At 39.7% G+C, this 21,392-nt stretch overlaps 1 protein-coding gene across 37 annotated transcripts in view; it reads left to right on the top strand.

Moving 5' to 3' along the window:
- Nucleotides 1-21,392, top strand: part of CELF2 (CUGBP Elav-like family member 2) — a 555,045-nt gene that overhangs the window by 513,175 nt on the left and 20,478 nt on the right. For all 37 annotated transcript variants that reach the window (XM_087935304.1, XM_087935300.1, XM_087935302.1 and 34 more), the window contains one exon: nt 9,073-9,207. In XM_087935304.1, the coding sequence (XP_087791430.1) occupies nt 9,073-9,207 (135 nt within the window). The remainder of the gene's footprint in view (nt 1-9,072; nt 9,208-21,392) is intronic.

Below are 21,392 nucleotides of genomic sequence, written 5' to 3'. Positions count from 1 at the left end.
CCTGATATACTGGCCTGTCTTCTGGTAGCACCTCCATGCTCTGGACACTACACTGACAGACACAGCAAACCTTCTTGCCACAGCTCGCATTGATGTGCCATCCTGGATGAGCTGCACTACCTGAGCCACTTGTGTGGGTTGTAGACTCCATCTCATGCTGCCAGTAGAGTGAAAGCACCGCCAGCATTCCAAAGTGACCAAACCATCAGCCAGAAAGCATAGGAACTGAGAAGTGGTCTGTGGTCACCACCTGCAGAACCGCTCCTTTATTGGGGATGTGTTGCTAACTGCCTATGCTTTCCACCTGTTGTCTATTCCATTTGCACAACAGCATGTGAAATTGATTGTCAATCAGTGTTGCTACCTAAGTGGACAGTTTGTTTTCACAGAAGTGTGATTGACTTGGAGTTACATTGTGTTGTTTAAGTTCTCCCTTTATTTTTTTGAGTAGTGTATATCAACAAAGGAGAATATTTGTAGCTCAGGATTGAAATGAGGGTTGCTGCTGTGCTCTGAGTTGGGTTGACTCAAAGGTTCTTTTGCAAAAGGCAATTGGACTATGTTTCCCCCCCCCCCCCTTGAGGAAGAAGACATTTCACCTCTCATCCAAGAAGCTTCATCAGTTCTGGTGGGTGGTGGGGAGATGAAAGGGTTAGTTCTGGCAGGGTGGTGCAGGGGGAGAATGGAAGGAATATATTTCTTTGCAGTCATCTGGTTATTAGTACTCTAATAGAATCTCCATAGACATTTGAGATTGGTTTGTTTTGTTGCAGTTTCATTACCCAAACTAAGAAACACCATTATTTTGAAGCAAATTAACCCCTCACTACAAATATATGTGTCTCACACACACATACGCACACACACAAATCATATACAATCTTTCTCTCCAGGCTCCAAGCCTGCTTACTTTTTTTTAGATGAGCCAAAATTTACAAAGTAAAACAGAATGCTTGGTCATTGTGATTTACACCCACTGAGAATGCTTGGTCCTCTTGTTTAATTTCATTTCACAATTTTTTAAATGAGGGTTTGTTGCAATTTTCCAGCAGCAAACCTCTCAGAATTTACAGTGCCACCATCTTAGATGATGAATATCCTTCTGATTTACAGATCTGACATATCTCATTACATAGAAGCTGGATCCTCGATGAGTGCCTTAGGAATACTTCGGGCAAGCCCAAAGTCTGGGCTTGAAGGAGGTCAAGAAAAACAAGATGGCAGCCACAATCCTGTGTTTGACCCCCTACTCCTTTTTTACATGTCTGAACTGCTTGATGTGCTTTTAGCTGCACAGCTGTGGTTACCATCTTAAATTTTCTGCCCCCATCCTCAAGACAGTTAGCTGAACGGCTTCTGAATATCAGCCTGAGTATATTTACTAAGCAATTTATCACTGTGAGCCAGGGTGGCGCAGTGGTTAGAGTGCAGTGCTGCAGGCTACTTCTGCTGGCTGCCAGCTGCCTACAATTTGACTGATCCCTGTCTGAATGTGCAGGGAAAAAAAGCAACCCTAAGCATGGCCAATACATCTATTCTGCGATGCCGTTAGTAACCTTCCCCTCTTGCTTGATATTCTTTATTTCTCATCAAAGCAGCCTCTCCTGCACTGTTCTTGTCATCAAACATGTGAATTTATTTTTAATTATGCTCTGACCCCGTCAGCAAATTGGTGGCGCTTTTATTCACTCTTGCCACACCAAAGGGCATCAGCTCCATCCATATGTCGTCTTGGCGTCTTCTTTTCCACCTTTTTATTTTTTTATCCTCCCTGTTTAAAATATTATTATTAATGCTTTGCTCTGAATGGATCTTGAAGCGCGCCTATGAAAAAGAGATGAGGGTGTCCCCAAAGGCTGTCGGTGTTTTATTCCTAGAATATGCCATTACTGCATTGGCTCCAGAGACTAATGCAGAATCTACTTTCTGACAATATAAATTGGCCCGCAGGTGACGATATCGCTGAGTTATTTCCTCTGGTGCAAATCTGTTGGCAACCACTTGCCGCTCATATTATGTGCGGCTCATAATCTGGCACGATCTTTTCTTTTCTTTTTTTTTATTCTCCTCCCATGAAAAATATATCTTTATGTGATAAACAACATTTTCACAGTGATGGTTTTTTGGAACCGGCTTTGAGTTAAGAAGCCCAATAGTATTTCTTGGACTTCACCCTACAGAATAAGCAATGCAAGGACCAGAAAGATGAGTGTGTGCAAGTGTGTTGGTTTGTTTGCTTATTTGTATTGAGGGCAGTGAAAGATTTTTCTGCATAGCACAGTTAGAGATGTATTATGTCTCTGCAATTATGATCTATTGGTTGAGACAGCCCAAAGTCATGAGTGCTCCCTCGGAGTAAATTGGATCCAGACTTTAGCCATTGCATCAGTGAAACCAGCTGGGAGTAAAATAAGCCTTAGCTCCCCCTACCCCCCAATTTATCTAAATGGATCAACTCTACAAATGACAAATCGGAGTTTGTCAATTGCACTCAAAACCCAGGCAATTCCACACATTCTCCAACCAGAAGCCTTGATAGCCAGTCCGCTGAGATGCTATTTAGAAAGATCTCTCGGCTTTGTCAACCTCTGCCTGTAAACTGTACACTTTTGAAGTATAAAACACTTAGATATTGATTATTATTTTTTTGGCTTCTCTGGTATTCTTTCTTTCATATACAGATAGTCCTCAACTTAAGACCACAATTGAGCCCAACATTTCTGTGGCTAAGCAAGATAGCCGTCAAGTGAATTTTAACCCATTTTACGACCTACCTTGCCGCAGCTGTTAAGCAAATCACTGTCGTTGTTAGTAACGCGGTTCTGGCTTCTCCATTGACTTAGCTTGTCAGAAGGTCACAAAGGGACCCTGGGACACTGCCAATGGTCATAAATATGTGCCGGTTGTCAGGCGTCTGAATTTTGATCATGTGACTATGAGGATACTGCAATGGTCGCAAATGTGAAAAATGTCATAAGTCCCTTTTTTCAGTGCCATTGTAACTTGATCACTAAACAAAGTGATCACTAAACACTAAATGATCACTAAAACTGTTTTACACACACATATACGTGTATATGTATCTATACACCTACCGAGACACGTATAGTGCCGTGTTGGTGTGGTGTCGGGGGTTTCCGGTTCAATGTCTGAAGGGTGAAAGATGTGTGTTTGTGTTTCTTTTCAAGGTCATGGTCATGATGTGCACTGAAGATGGTGTTTGATTTCATTGTACTAGGTGCAATGACAATAAAGTAAAATTATAGGCGCACACACTCACAAAATAGCTCAGGTTAATTAGTTTATTTTAATTGTGAATGGCAAAACTGAAGGGCAGAATTGGAGCTTAAGATTGATAGAAAGGTGATCAAGGAACATCTTGCTACAGTTAATGAATTTAAGTCTTCAAGACTAGATGAATTATGCCCTCTAGGGCAGTGGCCCCCAACCTTTTTTGTGCCGCGGCCCAGTACCGGCATCACAAAATGATCCGCGGCCCGGTACCGACATCAGCACGCATGACAAGGCAAGGCAAGCCGAGCGACCGGCCAGCCAGCCCTCCCCCACTTCTCCCCACCACCTTCAACTCCTCCTTTGTGCCTTTGTCAATGAGCTTCGCTTCAGGACGGCTTCGGAACGGTTGCTCGGCTCGCCTTGCCTTGGGTGCTGAAAGAATCCTCGCGCCTTAGTTTCATTCGAAGTCCCACCCCTTTGATGAAACTAAGGCGCAAAGATTCCTTCAGGACCCAAATGCCGCTTTCCAACTGGAAAAGCTCACCCGGAAGCACTTTCTCGTCAAACAAGATGGCGGCACCCAGCAAACCAGCGGCCTGGTAGGAAATGTTCCACGTACCGGGACCGGTGCGCGGCCCAGTGGTTGGGGACCCCTGCTCTAGGGTACTACAGGAAGGCTGCATTTTATCCCTACATTTTAGGAGGTGAATTGGCTGCTTTGACGTTGCATTGAAGAGTTAAACTTCGAAGGGAAAGTGTCCTTCAAAGGAAACTTTCCTTCTACCTGTTGAACCTGTAATGGGAATGGTGCCATGTAGGCTTTGAAGCATCCCCTCAGTAGTTTATAAGGTGGCCTTAGGTATCCAAGTTTCTTATATTGTCAGCCTTAATTAAAAAGATACTGATACCCACCATGGGGTTCTTGTCAAATTACCAATAAAAATTATTGCAAACCGTTTAATGTTCAGTGTAACTCTTTGAGAATGGGTTTTTAATGGGATTGAAAACTTATTGTGTATACATTATCCCGGAATTTGTGTGGTTGGAGTGGGCCAGGACTGTCATACATAAGCAAGCAAGCCAGCGTGTTTTCTTGTTTTCTTTTGTTTTTGTAAATGTCTCTGATAAGAGAAAACCTAAATCTCACAATGGACTTCTTCAAAAAGAATATTTGATGCCTCCCTCTTGAAAAATAAATGAAATGCATTTTTCAATTCTTTTTTTTTGTTTTTCCAAGCTGACATCAACAGTTATGATTTTAAAAAATCCCCTTTTAGTTGGGGACTGGTCAGTCCCTTCTTCCTGTGTGGGAAAATTTGCCCTGAAAGCTTCACATCCTGAGTTGTGATATGGAAACCTCAGGTCTCCAATTTATTTGTGTTTTAACAGGACTGCCTGTGTCACTGCAAGGGTACTACATCAGTTTCCTGCAAATGTGCTAATAGGCCATATGAGAGAATTCTACAAGCATCCATCTGCCGATTTTTAACAAGCCTGATTGGCAAGTGGATGTAACAACTGACATCTGTTCTTCCTTATTGATATGTAGATTTATGGTAATTGCTGTGAACAATAAGACACCAAATTACCTAAGGTGAACATTAAATTAAATTTTCATAGCCTCTCTCCTTATAAATACATTTTATAAAAATCTTACATTTCAAGCAGACATATTGTACATCCATTATAAGCATAATTTAATTGTATTTTTAATCTGCCAAGCAATGAAAATCTGAGTTGCGATTCTTGCTGTAGAAAATATTACCCTATTTTGATCGCTGAGCAGTTTATATTATCGAAATCAATTAAATGTCACATTTACTCTCAGCATTTTTTTTTTCTCCAGCATAAAAACTAAGGAAGCATATCTAGAGGCTTGTTTCTCCAAAGGGTACCTCTCTTCCTTCTGCCCCTTCCTTCCTAGTGTAAATAATTAACATTTCTTCCAAAAGTACTGTGCTTGTAGAATATTTAGTGGTTTCAGCAGAAGATTATCAGATTATTTTTCATTTCATTTTACTATGGAATGTAGGGGAGAAGCCACAATAGCAAAAAAAAAAAAGGCCTCATGCTCCTATGTGAAAACAATACATTTTGGATGATAATTCTCAAGCAGGTTGAGAAATAAAGAACAATTAGATTTATTTATTTATTTGCCTACTTATTTATTTATTTGTTTGTTTGTATTGCCTCCTATTCGCCCATTTGCGACTCGAGGCAGCTTACACAATGTAAAACCATATTTAAAACAAAAAATAAAAATAAAAAATAATAAAAACTAACAAAAATAATCAAATAAATGAATAAAGTACAATAGAACAAAATCTTGGGGGGGAAAATCACCCCCAACTCCCACCCCTATGACAGCAGATCACCCTAGCCATTTGATGGGCTCCATCCCGCTCTGGGTTCCCCAGGCCCGCTGGCAGCACCAGCTCTTCAGTGCCTTCCGGAAGAGAGCTAGAGTGGGGGCCCATCTAATCTCTGGGGGAATGATATTCCAGAGAGAGGGAGCCACCATGGAGAAGGCCCTTCTTCTGGGTCCCACCGGGTGTATCTCCCTCAGGGATGGGACCCATAGTATTCCCATAGATGTGACCAGCAAGAGACATTCCCTCAGATACGCCGGTTCCAAGCCACGAAGGGCTTTAAAGGGGACAACCAGCACTTTTAAAAAGATGCAGAGCATCTTGTAGAACCTCATCCTGGAAATTATAGGTACCACAATCAACCCCAAAATTTATGTTGCTAGGTGAGACAGTTGTTAAATTAGTTGTGTCCCACTTTATCGCCTTTCTTCCCATAGTTGTTAGGTGAATCACTGCAGTTGTTAACTGAGAAACCTGGTTGTTAAAGAGAACCCAGCTTCCCCATCGACTTGACTTCTCAGAAAGTCTCAAAAGGTGATCGCATGACCCTGAGATACTGCAACCGTCATAAATACAAGTCAGTTGCAGGCATTTGAATTTTGATCGTGTGACCATTGGAGTGCTCCTACCGTCGTAAGTGTGAAAACGGTCATGTCACTTTTTTCAGTGCCGTTGTAACTTCGAGTGGTCCCTAAACAAACTGATGTAAGTCGAGGACTACCTGTACAAGATAATGCTTTCCATTCACACCTCTATCCACTCATCCTCCATTTCAGGTATGCTGTCTTGGGCTGCGTCTGATTTGGTCTTGCAAACCTGTGGTTGAATTCTTCCTTTCCTCCAGGGGAAAGGCAGAGTCAGGCCAAGCAGCCATTCCTGTCATCCTCAAGATCTGATGGTTTTAATAAAGGCAGCTTAATAAAGGTAGCTTCCCTGGTAGCTGAGGATGAGAACACATCCTGGCTGGATATTTATTTAGCTGAGAAAAGGTTTAGGTGATAAACAGAGCCAACGCATGAATATCTCCATGATTATACAGTTCCATCCCATTATGTCAGCCGTTAGCACTTTGAAATGAGTGTGTTCTGAGCAAAGTTGGCAGCGGGTTCAAAAGAGGTCCCCTGATTTATCCATGGCACAAAGTCATGAAAGAAAAGCAGAGCTTATCTGCACGAAGTGCCTTGTTGCACAGTATGGTCTGTTAAATATAAATCTCGTCCAATTATTTGGAGGTATATGAATTGACAAAGGACAATGAGATGTTGTTGGCTCTCTCCTCTTTGTTCTGAATCTTGGCTGGGTTTTTTCCAACTCCCAGAAAGATTTGTTTTAGTACCTCTTTGGCAGGTAGCTGTTACATGGATGGAATGGGATGGGATGGGATGGGATGGGATGGGATGGAACGGAATGGGAAAAGGAATAGAATAATAGGGTAGAATAGAATAGAATAGAATAGAATAGAATAGAATAGAATAGAATAGAATAGAATAGAATAGAATAGAACAGAATAGAACAGAACAGAATATAGAACCAGGGGTGGGTTTCTACCGGTTCTGTCTACCTCTGTAGAACCAGTAGCTTTGAAGAGCAGCAGACATAGAACTGGTTCTATGTCTGCTGATGTTTTTGCCCACCTGCCCACCCAGGCTCTTACCTGATCTTTATTTCCTGATTTTTCAACTTCAACTGCTGAACGAGGCACAGCTGCAGTTAAAAAAGCAGGAAAAGAGGGCTGTTTCAAAGGCTGCTTCTCTGCATGCAGCCTGCTGATGACGATTTACAGGCATGCGACTCCCAGCATGCAGGGAAGCTCGTAAATCCCGAACCCGTAGTTAACCCTGTTGTATCCCACCCCTATATAGAATGGAATATAGAACGGAACAGAATAGAACAGAATAGAATAGTTGGAAGAGACCTTGGAGGTCTTCTAGTGCAAACCCCTGCTCGGGCAGGAAATTTCTACTAGTAGGTAGAGGCTTTGAGAAAGATCCTGCCCCTTATTTATTTTCACATCCATCACCGGAAAATTATTACATACGCCAAGTTTTCTAAAGAGTGAAAAATATGAGGAATCTGTTTATGCCTTTTGCATTAGTTGTTTGACATGCACACCTATTTTTTTCTCTTATTGAAACTTCCTGCACAGTCTGCAATCTTGATCTTCTAGGGATTGTGTGGAAGTTTGCATGTATTAATTAAATTTTCCACGGTTAAAGTACCTTCAGAACTCTGAGTAAATGTTCAGCGAACATCTTTACTGGAATGGAAATTGTTTCAAATGTATGACTAAGATGACTTCTCCTAATTCTGAGCCACAGTGGATTTGACTTCACAGCAAATTATCCCCGGCAAAAGCAGACTGATGGATTGTTAGGCAGTAACGCAGCCTCTTCTCTTCTCTTCTCCCTTTTGAAGTAGAAGCATCACTATTAGATAACAATGTATTCTTGTGATGCTTTCTAAAAAAAATTTGCAAGGCTTTTTTCTGCTGCTCGTTTTTGACATACGTTTTGATAAACAACTCAGAGCTATCCCAAGATAATTTCTCCTGCATTTTTTATTGTGGCCTCATGGCACAACTCATGCTTCCAATTCATGAGGGCTCGTGCTGAGTCCCTGTCACCTGGTCCATCAGAATAGGTTTCTTTTTAAAAATGAAAATCAAGAAAAGTAGAAAATGACAGTCTTTGCAAATCCCAGGTCAAGTTAGACTTTATTTTGGTGAAAGGCCACTACAGAACAAAATCGTTAACGAGCGGTTTAAAAGTAACAGAGGAGGACCAGACAAGCTGAAAGGATACAGGTAGCCCTCAACTTACGGCTACCATGGAGCCCAACCTTTCTGTTGTTAAGTGAGACATTTGGTATGTTGAGTTTTGCCTCCTTTCATGAACTTTCTTGCCACAGTTATTAAGTGACTCGCTGCAGTTGATAAGTTGGTAACCTAGTTGTTAAATGAATCTGGTTTCCCCATTGACTTTGCTTCTCAGAAAGTTGCAAAAGGTGATTGCCATGGTGGCGCCATGGTGGTGCAGTGGTTAGAACGCAGTATTGCAGGATAATTCTGATGACTGCCAGCAGTTTGAGCCTCACCAGCTCAAGGTTGAACTTAGCTTTCCATCTTTCCGAGGACGATAAAATGAGGACCCAGATTACAATATGCTGACTCTATAAAACTGCTTAGAGAGTTCTGTAAAAGCCCTATGAAGAGGTATATAAGGCTAAGGGCTATTGGTTTTGCTATCACATGACCTTGGGAAACATGACCGTCCTAAGTGTGAAACAGTTACCAAGCTTCTGAATTTTGATCACATGATCATGGGGATGCTTCACTTTTTTTCAGTGCTGTTAGAACTTTGAATGTTCACTAAATGAATTGTTGTAAGTCAAAAGCTACCTGTATGGTGGATTTAAAACAAATCGTTTGGGTTTGGAAATCGACTTCACCAGCTCTCTGTTTTCTCTGCAGGAATGAATGCTTTACAGCTACAAAATTTGGCAACCTTAGCAGCTGCAGCGGCCGCGGCCCAGTCCTCAGCCAACACCACCAATGCGAATCCACTCTCCACAGCATCAGGGGCCCTTGGTGCACTCACAAGCCCAGGTACGTTTTGAGCTTCTTTTCACCTTGGTTCCAAAGAAGGATGTCAGGATTCCGACACTTAACGCCATTTAAATCATGAATCTCTAGCCAAACTCCAAAAGGATTTATTGGGAGTTAAAAATGCGGCATTGCCTGGGTGTAGTCGACTCTGAGACACATAATTCATTGTCACCCTTAACCCTCATTTTCCCTCACCCCCTGGGTATATCATAATTCATATTCTCCAATGGGACACATCCATAGCCAAGAGTCATCAATCATGCTCTCCAGTTAGAATTTTACGGGGCAGAAACCTCAGTCACCTAGAAACTATCTTTGAAAACATTTATGGAATGCGAGCTGCCCACTGCTTCCCCTTCCCTTTCTGTTGACAACTCTAAAAGACCACAGAAATATTTTATGAGTTGACATAAGAGGGCAAATAGATTTAAACATTAGCCTCCTTCTAGCCATGCGTCCAGTGTGATGCTGGTACAAGAACGATAGGTCCATTGGAGATTTTATTCCAGTGTATTCTCTTTGTGTGTGGTAAAACAGGTTTTCTTTCATCGACAATGGAAACTTGGTTGGGGCAATGGAGGTCCAAAAGTCAAGATGGCAGCCACGTCGGTGCATTTGATGTTGCCCTGCCTTTTTTATTTGTGTCGTTTGATTATTCCATCACAGCTGCCATCTTGGTCTATGGGGGTATATCTTACAGACTACAGACACCCTTCCTGCGCTGAATTGTGATTTCATACATGTATTAATTGTGTTATTTTAAATTTTAATGAGGACTTCAGATTGGGGAATCTTAATGGGGAAGCCTTCAAAATGTGTCTGTCCTATGTATTGCCAAGGTTTTTTTTTTTTTAAAAGACGTTTATCTACTTCACATTGCTAACCTTCTCAAATAAGAGAACAGATTTTTAACCAGGGGATAATAATTCATTCATGGATCGTTGCAGGCAATTTAGTCTTGAGAATTTGGGGAGCCATATTTCATTGTGAATGTTTTCTATATGCTTATCTATTTTCTTTTGATATTTTAAAAAAATAATGATAATTTATTTTATTTTGCATTGCACTTACAAAAAATTTATCCTGGTTTTGTCTGTTACCATATTTATCCAATTGTGTCAACTGTTTTTATTTCATTTCGAAAAACCCAGAACGTTAAGAATTCTAGAAAACATGGAACCTTCTTTGATAATTATGGTTTTAGCAAATTCTATTTCTTTTAATTTTGAACACTCTTAGTTTTCTCTTGAAACTGCTGAAAAGCTTTTCAGAGGAAAAGACTAATGTCCTTCTGTGTCCCTTGGCAGAAATTAAATCAAGATCTCACATCAGGATCAATTTAAAGATTTGTGCTATGACCCTATGTAATATCTAATTCATTCAATTCCTAAAATGCTACTTCATACAAACGATTATAATTCTTAGAGATTCCACAGACATCATGTCCCTATAGTGCAGGAATAGCCTTTTCCCTTAGCTTTTTGTCTTGAAGCAAAGCATACTTTAGTTGACTTGTAAATTATTCCCTTTTTAACATCATATATTTATATGGTGCACAGTTTCAGTTCCGTTATGAACTTTCATGATCCATGGCAGCCATGCAAAATACCTTGTGTGTTTTCTCTTTGAGAATGGGAATGTGGAAATCCACCATTGCTACATTTTTGTCACAATGATCAGACCAACAATTCTTTCTCAAGTGGTCAAGCAAAGAAGAAATTTATTCTCGCTGTTTTCTTCTAAGTCAGCCAGCAACCTTTTCCTCCTTATCTCTTTGCTCCAGAGCTGGACAAATGCTCAGTGACCAGTAATGCTTAGTATTTGCAGATTTCAGATGTATCTGATGTTCCTTGATTTGCTGCACAATCCCCTTGGTTGACTTTTCCCACATTTTAATGCTATCTGTATTGTGGATTCCACATCTGGAACCCACATTTATACCGTTTTAAGACACGATTTAGGATTTACGCAGCTGAGTAGCGGTTGGCAGAGAATGAAGTGCAGAATAATCCTACATAGGGATTAAATACCAATTGAAGATGATAAAAGCAAATGGAATTATTGAAGACAACACACAACTTTGTGCGGGGTGGGGCTTTCTGTTGGCTTCCACCCCGTGACATCATTTGGCCCACAAGGATGGAAATACAACAGGATTGGATCCTTTTCCACACCCCATCACAATCAAATTAAAAGCAGATTTTGCATGCTTTTGGGTATGTGTTGTGGGGAGTTGTGTTGCCAAAATCTACTTATCCACCTACTAAGTTGGATGATTTTGAACTACTTGCTGTCTTTTCCATCTGTTTCACAGTTTTATTGTGAGAAGAGGACTGTGGAGAAATTGTGTATGGTGCTTTGTAGAAGAAGGGTGGGCTACAACAGTCCTAATCTGAGTTGGTATTGCTGCTATTGAAAATGGAATATATTAAAACAGTTTCAGCTGTGTAGTCATGCACCCATTCATTTGTTCCTGCTTTCAAGCATTGCTTATAAAAAGAAGGGATCGTCTCCAAACTAAGTTAAAATTCATTCTTTTTTAAAATGACCGTGACTTTTTCATACTAGCGCCTAACCACAGATTCCATCAAATTCAAGAGTGTCTTTTCAGCATGATTCACATGTAATTCTGCTACAAAAAAAAAAATCCCAGATTTGTTTACTGGAACAAGATTCAGAATATGCTGTTCTGGTTAATTTAACAGTTTTCCTTAGCGCAGGCGGGAGGGGGGGATTTGTGTACAGGAGAAAAATTAGCTCTCTTGACTTTAATGAAACTGCTTTAATGAGCATGTTCTAAGCATTATTAAACTTGGAAATGTGCTTAATAGCTAGAGAATGGCCTTAGAGCATCATTGTACATTTATATAGAAGCTGGAGGTTATTAACTTTCATAAATCAACTTTAAAATTAGAGAGCAAAGCTGCTCCACCACTGGGAAAGCGATGCTATAAGAGCATTGACAACAACTAATTTTATACATACATTTATATCTAAGAACGTCAGATAAGTTTGCAGGGTAAGGATAACTAAGCTATTTAAAAAAACCATTGCTTTCCACGCAACTCAGCCACAGGCTTTAGCCAGCCCTACATGGGAAGTTATTTGTGCTCAGAGTTGGAAGAGACCTTGGAGATCTTCTAGTCCAAACCCCTGATGAAGCAGGAGACCCTAGAGCAGGGGTCGCCAACCTTTTGGACCTCAGGGACCACCAAACTCATAATTTTAAATCCCAGGGACCATTAACTGGTTCTGTGGGTGTGGCCTAATTTGGGGGTGTGGCTTGGTGGTCATGTGACTGGCTGGGCATGACTTGTATGTAAATATTATAAATATTTATATACATATTGAAATTTTTATTTAGAAAAAGAGCAACTTTTACCCAAAATCAGGCAAAGCAGGCAGGCAGATTGAGTTGCTCACAGAATCATTCAGTGATCTACCTATCTGCCATCGGCTAGCTCAGTCTGTCACATAAAATTTGCTTGCCGTGAGTCTGCATTCAATAATAGAACCTTCAGTCCTAAGGGAGGTTTGGCTGTACTTAAAAGCAGAGCTGAAGATCTAAAGATAAGCTAGAAAGCAAAAAATCCAACCATTTCCTGCTTCCTAGCTAATCCAAATCTCCCGGCACAGCAGAACAGATGATGGTCGGAAAAAGGAAAAATAGCAATTTAGCAGGCAAGTTTGCCGGGTAAGGAGTGAATGGGTAGGGAGGGTTCCCGCGGGCCATGTGGGCGGTGCAGCCTTGTATTTCTGTGCAGCCTGGATTAATTGATTTGTGGGGGTGCTCTGGGGGTGAGATTTCTCTGCGGCCCACCAAAATGTTCTCGTGCAGCCCACCAGTGGGCCACGGCCCATCGGTTGGCAACCACTGCCCTAGACCATTTCAGATAGGTGGCTGTCCAATCTCTTTTTAAAAGCTTCCAGTGATGGAGCACCCACCCACCGTTCCACTGGTTAATGGTCCTCACTGTCAGAAAGTTTCTTCTTAGTTCCAGGTTGCTTCTCTCTTTGATTAGTTTCCATTCATTGTTTAGTGTCTAGTCTTCTGGAGCCTTGGAAAACAAGATGACCCTCTCTTTTTTATAACATCCCCTCAAATACTGGGATAATGCTATCATGAACCCCCTAGCCCTTCTTTTCTCTAGAGCGGCCATACCCAATTCCTGCAACCATTCTTCATATGTTTTTGTCTCCAGGTCCTTAGGCGTCTTAGTTGCTCTTCTTTGCACTTTTTCCAAAGTCGTAACATCTTTTTTGTAATGTGGTGAGCAAAACTGGATCACTCCTCCTGCTCCTCCTCTTCTTCTTCCATGTTCAGAATTTACTTTTTCCCCCCTCAGAATTTTCCTTTGTTGCTGAGTGTTGATAACTCGAGGCACAGCCAGACACCAATCCAGCTGCCATCTTAAATCCATCTCAGTTTGCTCAGTAGGAAAAGCAATTGGGTGGCTTTGCTTAATGATGGTACAGTAACTGTGCACTTGTGAGAATGTGCCCCTTTGTGTGCAGGAAAGTACCAGTGTTTTTAATCATTTCTTTTAGGCCACCAGAGACAAGATTTTTGACATATTTTGATACTTCGGAGAAAATGTGCCTAGGATGTCTGGGAATCTGCTGCTTATAAAAAGGAGTGGCCTTGGAAAAAGAATACATCATTCATTCTTTTTTTTTTTTTTTTGTAAATTTTATTTGAGTTTTCACAAAGAGGAAAAAAATACAAATAAAACATCTTTTTTGAAAGTAGCGTAATCCCGGGTTACATTTCTTCGTATAGACACAAATTCAGGTTCATGCTCATTTTTATATTCCATTCCATATCTTACTACTATTTTACATTTTCTGCATAGCTTCTCCCCTCTTTTAATTTTCTCAATTTTATTTTAATTATCTCATCTCAATTCAAATCATTGTATTTATATTTTTTGTCTGTCCTGTTTCAATTATCTATTATCTTTTCTCATTAAACAAAATTTCTCCTGTAGTTACTGATTGGAGTATGACGCCTTTATATCTTTTCCCTAAAGTTGTAACATTCAATATAATACATAACTTCCATTCGGATTCTGCTTGGTACATTCTTAAAATACACACTGTATTCTTAAAAAAAGAAAAAATTATAAATGTATATAATTAAAACAACATTCCATTCCAATTCAATTCTATCATTAATATTAATATTCATTAAAGTCTTAACATCTTTAACATTACTTTTCAATTAAATATCATACTTCTATGGGAACAATTATAAGCTTTCCATAGTTAATTCCCCCCCTTCACTTATATTTTATAAAACATTAACTAATTAAAATGTTCCCGTTCCTTCCTAATTCGATTTTCTCATTTATTTTATTTCAGTTATTTTATTCACAAACATTTCACTAAATTACACTATTTTATCCCTCATTTTAATCATACATTGTTTCCAATTTTCTAAAGTTATTTCTATTACTAATATAACAGTACAGTCTTATGTACCTTTACAGAATCCCCTTTTCAGTTACATTTTTCACCCATTATCTCTAAATAGGTCCTGTTTCTCTATATCTTGCTCCAGTCCTTTGTAACTTCTTTTCCTTTCCTTGTTCCCTCTCTTCTCTCTCCCCTTTTTACCCCCTTGTTTCTCTACCTCTATTTCTCTCTTCTGTATTCACCTTTTCTCTTACTTTCCAGTATTATACTTATTTTTTGAATTATTTTTCTTTTCTTTGGTTGTTTTTTTAAGTCTTAAATTCTCCATTCTCTTTCCCCCCTTTCCTTTTTCTTCCCCACATAAAATTGCTTGTTCATTAAAGATGGCTTCTTCTTTGTCCCAGTCTTCTTGTTTTGCAGTCTTTTCTTGTTGTTTCTCATAGTTCCAAATCTCCATTTCTAAGAATTGAAAAACCAAGCCAAAAGAACCCTTCCTTTCTTGTGCATCTTCTTTGTACTTTTTAAGTTCCATTTTCAATTCATCCAGAAGCGGTGCCATTGTATAAATTTTTAAATAACCACCCAATTGATTTTAGTCATTCAAATATAATAACCAAGAATCCAAAGATCACCAAATAATCCAAATACATGCAAGCTGTTTCTTTTTTGCTCTTTTTTTTCACTTTCTCTTCCTGGGTTACCATTTAGTTGCAAAGTTTCAGTTAAAATGTATCTTTTAGAAGTCTTGTAGAAATTTTACTGTAGATTCTTTTTAATTCCAGGCAGTCTCCTCCCTCTTCCAGATCCTGCCCTTATTCTTTTTCTCTCCCTTCCTGCTAATGAAAAAGAAAAAATTTAATGTCCAGAAATCTTTATTATCCCTTTGGCATTTTGTTTTATTTTCAGCTTAATTGCCTATTGATGTCAAAGCGGATTTTTCCGATTTCTTATTTAAGTCTCTTAGTTGTCAGTATAGGGAAGGAGAGAGAAGGAAAAAAAAGAGCCAAACCTTTCCCTTTTCACTTTCCTTCGCTGCTTCCGACTCTTCTTTGGGAGCGATGTTATTTTTTGTAAGTTTAAATTCCAGGGTACCTTAGTTGTTGCTTTTACAATTTAACCCCGTCAGCCAAAATTTTCACTTCTTATCTTCCTCCTGCACATTCTTTTCTGGTCGAGTTCTTCTTTGTGGTGGCCATTTCTGACCACCACTGCAACCGCCTTCGGGAAAGGGAGTAATGGCCAGCTGAGGAGGAGAGATGCGGCTCTCCTCAACCCTGCTGGTGATCTTCCCCCTCTTCACCACCTCTACAGGGTGGCTTAGCCCCGAAACCAGCCAGCTCGGGGCGCTCCAGCGGCGAGCCCAGACAGAAACTGTGCACGATCACGGATTTCTGTCTGTCGCCAAAGCCCGTCAAACCGGAAGTCCTACTAATACAGCATTAATTCTTATGTCCATGAGAAGCCACATAAAAAAGTCTGCATAAAAAAGTCTGCATTTATCTTATGCTTCTCCCAGGAAAATAGGAATATGCAGCCCAAGATCTCTTCTGCAGATTCTTTGAGAAAGAGATATCCAGACTCCTTGCTGAGTCCATTGTTTTATTTTAACTTTTCCAGTAGTTGAAAAGCTGTCACAGAAAAGAGGGATTGATTTATTCTCCAAAACACCTGAGGGCAGGACAAGAAGTAATGGGTGGAAGCTTGTTAAAGAGAGATCTAACCTAGAAGTAAGGAGAAATTTTCTGACAGTGAGGATGATTAATCAATGAAACATCTTGCCTCCTGGAGTTATGGGTGCTCCATTACTGGAGGTTTTCAAAAATAGACTGAACAACCATTTGACCTGGATAATATCTTATGCCTTGAGCATGGGGTTGGACTAGAAGACATCCAGGGTCCCTTCCAACCCCATGATTTTGTGTTCTATGTGTTCTATGATTCTGTGTTTTCTGTCCTATTCTGGGTAATCGTCCATAGAGATGTAAAAGAGAGAGAGAGAAAAGGGTGAGCAATTCAGAGACAAGTTGAACATAGAAAAATAAATCAGGTAGCCATCTTACAAGGATATAGCCATTTTAGCTATAACTCCAAATCTAAATTTGGCCAGCTTCTGTGAACACACATTTGAAGTCAGAAACTTTATTGGCACAAGATTTTATCCTTAGGGAACAAGGCAGTAGAGTGCAAGGAATATTACAGCCGGCTGGGGAATTCTGAAAGTTGAAGTCCACATATTTTTAAATTGCTACGGTTGAGAAATACTTATCTGAACCGTTTTTTCCCCTAGCAACAGCCCTCCCTGAATACTGCTATCAAGCAAAAACATCCATTTAATAGTCTTGTTCCTCCTTACAAACTCTACATCTAAACTGAAAACAACCCTTGTTAAGATGTTCTTTTGATTTCAACTTTCTTATCTAGTGCTAAATTTTCCGGTCCATTAAATACTTTGTCAACCTGAATAAAAGCTTTCCCTGGCTGATTTTGGTTCCATGGGAGAGCTCTATTTAGCTATATAAAAGCCACGTGTTCCATTTCAAAGCATTTCCATTTAAATCTAGGCTATAGTGCAGCATTTATATTTGCTTTTTAAGATGGGGAAAATAAGTGCCCCTTTTTATTTTTATTTTTTTTTAATTGTCTGTACAGTTTTGCAGTTGCAAGAGTATTGGGGAGCGTCTTTTTTTTTTTTTGAAGTAGTAATTCTCAAAAAATCAACTTCCCATCGTCTTTTATTTACAATTTTCCCTGTTGTCTTTTATCTACAGACCATCTTATTACAAAAATGCCAATGCACTTGAGGGAAAAGCGCATCCTGGCTAGCTAATTTAATGACTTTAAATGAACTGTGATTAATGAAGCTATGCAAGTAAAATGCAGATTTATAGCATTTGTACTTACAGTCGATTCTGCCAAGACTGCACAAGGCGTACAGGATTGATGGTTACAAGTAAGAGGCAACGGTGTTCAACAACCAATGAAACTTTTTTTTTTTTCAAGGTGCCAAATGTTGGTAGTTGACACCATTGGCTCTTGCGTACTGTGAAAGTCTCAGAAGTTATAGTTTTGCAGAAAAAAAAAATTACACCAGGGTGAAAACAAGCATCTTTCTTTGCAATTTTTCCCTCCACGTTCTCAGGAGGGTTGTAAACAGGTCAACTAGAGGAAAACACGTAGCATAGCTCGTTTTCCTTCCTTTGTTGGGTTGCTAAGGCCACCCACAGCTACTCTTGCTATCTTTTATTTTAGTCCTTGGGACTCTAAGCAGCAAGCAAAAAGGGGGTAATGGGTATGGTAAAGGTAGCCCTCCATTTAGGATCACAATTGAACCCAAAATTCCTGTTGCTAATTGAGATAGTTAACTGCATTTTGCCTCATTTTACCATCTTTCTTGTCACCGTTGTTAAACAAATCACTGCAATTGTTATGTCAGTAACATGGTTGTTGAATGAATCTGGCTCCCCCGTTAACTTTGCTTGTCAGAAGGCCACAGGAGGTGGATCACTGACCCCAGGACACTGCAACTGTCATAAATATGAGCCAGTTGCCCAGAATCCGAATTTTGATCACGTGACCATGGGGTTGCTGCAACGATGAAAGTGGTTGTAGGTCACTATAAGTGCCTTGTAACTCTGAACAGTAATTAAACAGAAGGTTGTAAGTTGAGGAGTACCTGCATAGCTTCAACAGGAGAGCAGTTGGATCCCCGTTTGATTCTCTCGTGATCTGTAACAGGTGCAAAAAGTATGTGTTGGCAGCCACATATAAGCTTACATTCTTTTTTGGTCTCCCCGGGACCCCTCCCCAAATGAGTTGGGCTAAAACAATGGGCCCGTTTTTGCATACTTGTGGACATTGGGGTGGTTTAAGGGACAAAATTGATACCACCAAGCCTTGCAGTTGGTACTTTAAGGTCGGAAGGCTCATTTTCTCCTTCCTTAAAAAACATCACCTCCAGATTGGGCCACGTGGATTCTGGGATGGCCTTCCTGTTTTCTTCCATCTTTGACTTATAGCCACCATGTGAGAACTGCAATGGACGAATAGGGAGCGCTATTGAATTTCTCTCTGTGCTTTGGAAATGTTTGACATCACCTTTGGAATTACTGGCGACTTCTAAATGTGTCGAGCCCAACATGATGCCAGCTTTGTTAGCATCAACTCATCAACTATCAAGCTTTCCTGTAGCTTCTAGAAAGATGTTGATTTGTTTATTTTGTCAAATTTTGAAATTGCCCATCACTCTCGCAGAAGGACCATGTTCATTTTCTAAGCCTGGCTGATGATCAATATAGGATTTGAATTCATGTGTGTGTGTGTGTGTCCCTCCCTCCTCTCCTTTCTCTTTCTTTCTCTCTCTCTCCTCTCTCTTTCTCTCCCCTTTCTCTTTCTCTCTCCTCTCTCTTTCTCTCTTTCACATACCTGATCTGCTTGGCAGCTATTTTTAAGCTTTTGTTCCACATTAATAAAAGAAGCCATTGACTGCTTCTTTTATTGTTAATTCACTTGATCTGCCATACAAATGCAAAAGATGTACTATTCTTGACCAGTTCGGCTGCTTAAGAGAAAAGAAACTGTTTGCCTGGGTAGCGTTTCTGTTCTTCGCTCTTGGGAAGCAATTAAATGAGTTATGGGTCATTCATGATGCTAACCATACCACAAAGGATTTGCCTTTGTTAAGTAAAAGCATTCATTGCTTAAAGCAGAATTGTTTGAAACTTGAGCCATTTTTATAGAACATTTAGGATGCTTTTCCAGAGAAGCATCACAAAATGTTTCTCTAAGCCTAGCATCTCTTAAAAGCTTTCTTTATTTGTTCATTTCAGAACAATACACATCTCTCCAAGAGGCAGTTGAAGCCTGTCGGGGTGACATTTTGTATAGTCCAAGCACCCACTGTGCTATCTGAAATGTGCTTCCAGAAAGAATCCCAAAATAGCTGCACCTGTATGAGAGTTTTTTAAATCAGCCAACATAGTTGATTTTTCTTGGAGATTGGACATTGACAAAAGCTGCATCTTATCCTTTTAAATATTTAGAATATATTTTGCTTCACAAAAGAAGTATAGACACTTATTATAAATGGATCTGGGAATTGTGGATAAAATCATCTCGTTCAGCTCATGTGAAGAGGCAGAAAAACAAAATTAAGATTTAGAATCCACACTATCTTCTGAATGTTATATAACCACAGCACAATAATCCCAACCTGTTGATTATCCCCTCCTTTTTGTCAAATTCCTAGAAAATATTCGTGCAAAAGAAACATTTTCCTATTCTCTGTTTAAATTTTTTAGGCCATCTAAAGCATCTAATTTTAAATTCCTTCCCTCCAATTTGTCCTATACTAGTACACTCACATATAAATAGTTGCTTCTCTCTCCCCCCATCTCTCCCCCTCTATCTATATCTATCTATATATATATAGATATAGATATAGATATATCTTGATCATAATTTGGATGGTCTTCCCTTTACAAATTTCATTGTATTTCCAAAATTAAAATAAAAAAGAAGAAACAAACTAACAACCATCAAATGCTAATAATAAAAATAAAAAACCATGTGTACAAAAGAAAATGATAAGTATATCATTCACACAGATATTAAACGTAAACAGTCTAACCTGGTTGAATGCTGAAAAATATATCAAAAATATCTGATGCGTTCTCCTCCACTTACATTATAAGGTAATTCCTCTAAAAGTAATTTTAAGCTTTCCCATCTATATCTTGCTTGGTCTTACCTCATGAACGAAGAACAAATTTGATTGGATACAGGTATAACTCTTTATTAAGGATTAAAAGCAGCAAAACAGACTTATTTCTCCACTCTTATCATAGTGGCAGAGTGCAGCTAGTGGTCTTGTGTTGAGTGATTTGGGGAAGAAAAGACCAGAGAGCCTCTGCAGGCATCTCTCAGATAAAATTGCTTGAATTTGTTTGGAGTTGGATTTCTGCCTTTTTGGGTCTTGTGCAGTTGTCTGAGCTGCAGTCATGCCTAGTAATCTGAAAAGAGTTCAGGTCCATCAGCCCGATGACTGAGTCCTTGGGGCTTTGAACCCTGCCACTTTCCTCTTAGTTCCATGTCCTTCACGGGTGGTTAAGTCATTCCAGGAGGCAATATGTCATTGATCCAGCAGAGATGGATGTCTTTTTGTGGGAGGAAATGCTTGGAAGGAAATCATGGGTTTCTTTCCCCCTCAAGAGGCCATCACTGGATTTAAAAGTTCTGAATAATTTTGTCTGGACTGCACTCTTTCCTTTCCAAGGAACGTTGTTGAGAAGATAGTAAGGTTTACTACTCCAAAGGCCCTGGAGGAAGTGATTTATCTGGGTCCTTTTTAAAATAGCTTAAAGTCTGAATACAATACCAAGCTGTATGGTAACACTGGCCGATGATCTCAGAGAGAGCTCTATTCTGGGCCTCCTTGATATCTCAGCAGCTTTCAATATGCTTAACATGGTAGCTTACTGGACCAGTTTAGGAGGTTTTTAGTTGGGACCACTGTTCTTCAGTGATTCTTCTACTCCAAGGTCAGTTTGGTATTGTGAGGGAAAGAAACCTATTGCATGAAATGAATAAGGGGACATTGACTAGTATGATATGGATGTGACCCGCTGTTACTCCATTTTGGGTTAGTTTCCATAAATTTATCCATATAGCATTGCCTCCCAAAAATATCAATGCTATTTAAAGATGTGAAGCGACTTTTGAGTTATATACCAGGGATTTGGAAATTTATCATATGAAAGACTGCTGAACACAGT

This window comes from Pseudonaja textilis, chromosome 5 (genome assembly GCF_049901715.1).
Source record: "Pseudonaja textilis isolate UNSWEBS1 chromosome 5, rPseTex1.2, whole genome shotgun sequence".
NCBI classification, from domain to species: Eukaryota; Metazoa; Chordata; class Lepidosauria; order Squamata; family Elapidae; genus Pseudonaja; species Pseudonaja textilis.
Note: the sequence above shows the minus strand (reverse complement) of the source record. Positions and strands in the feature narration are given on the sequence as shown.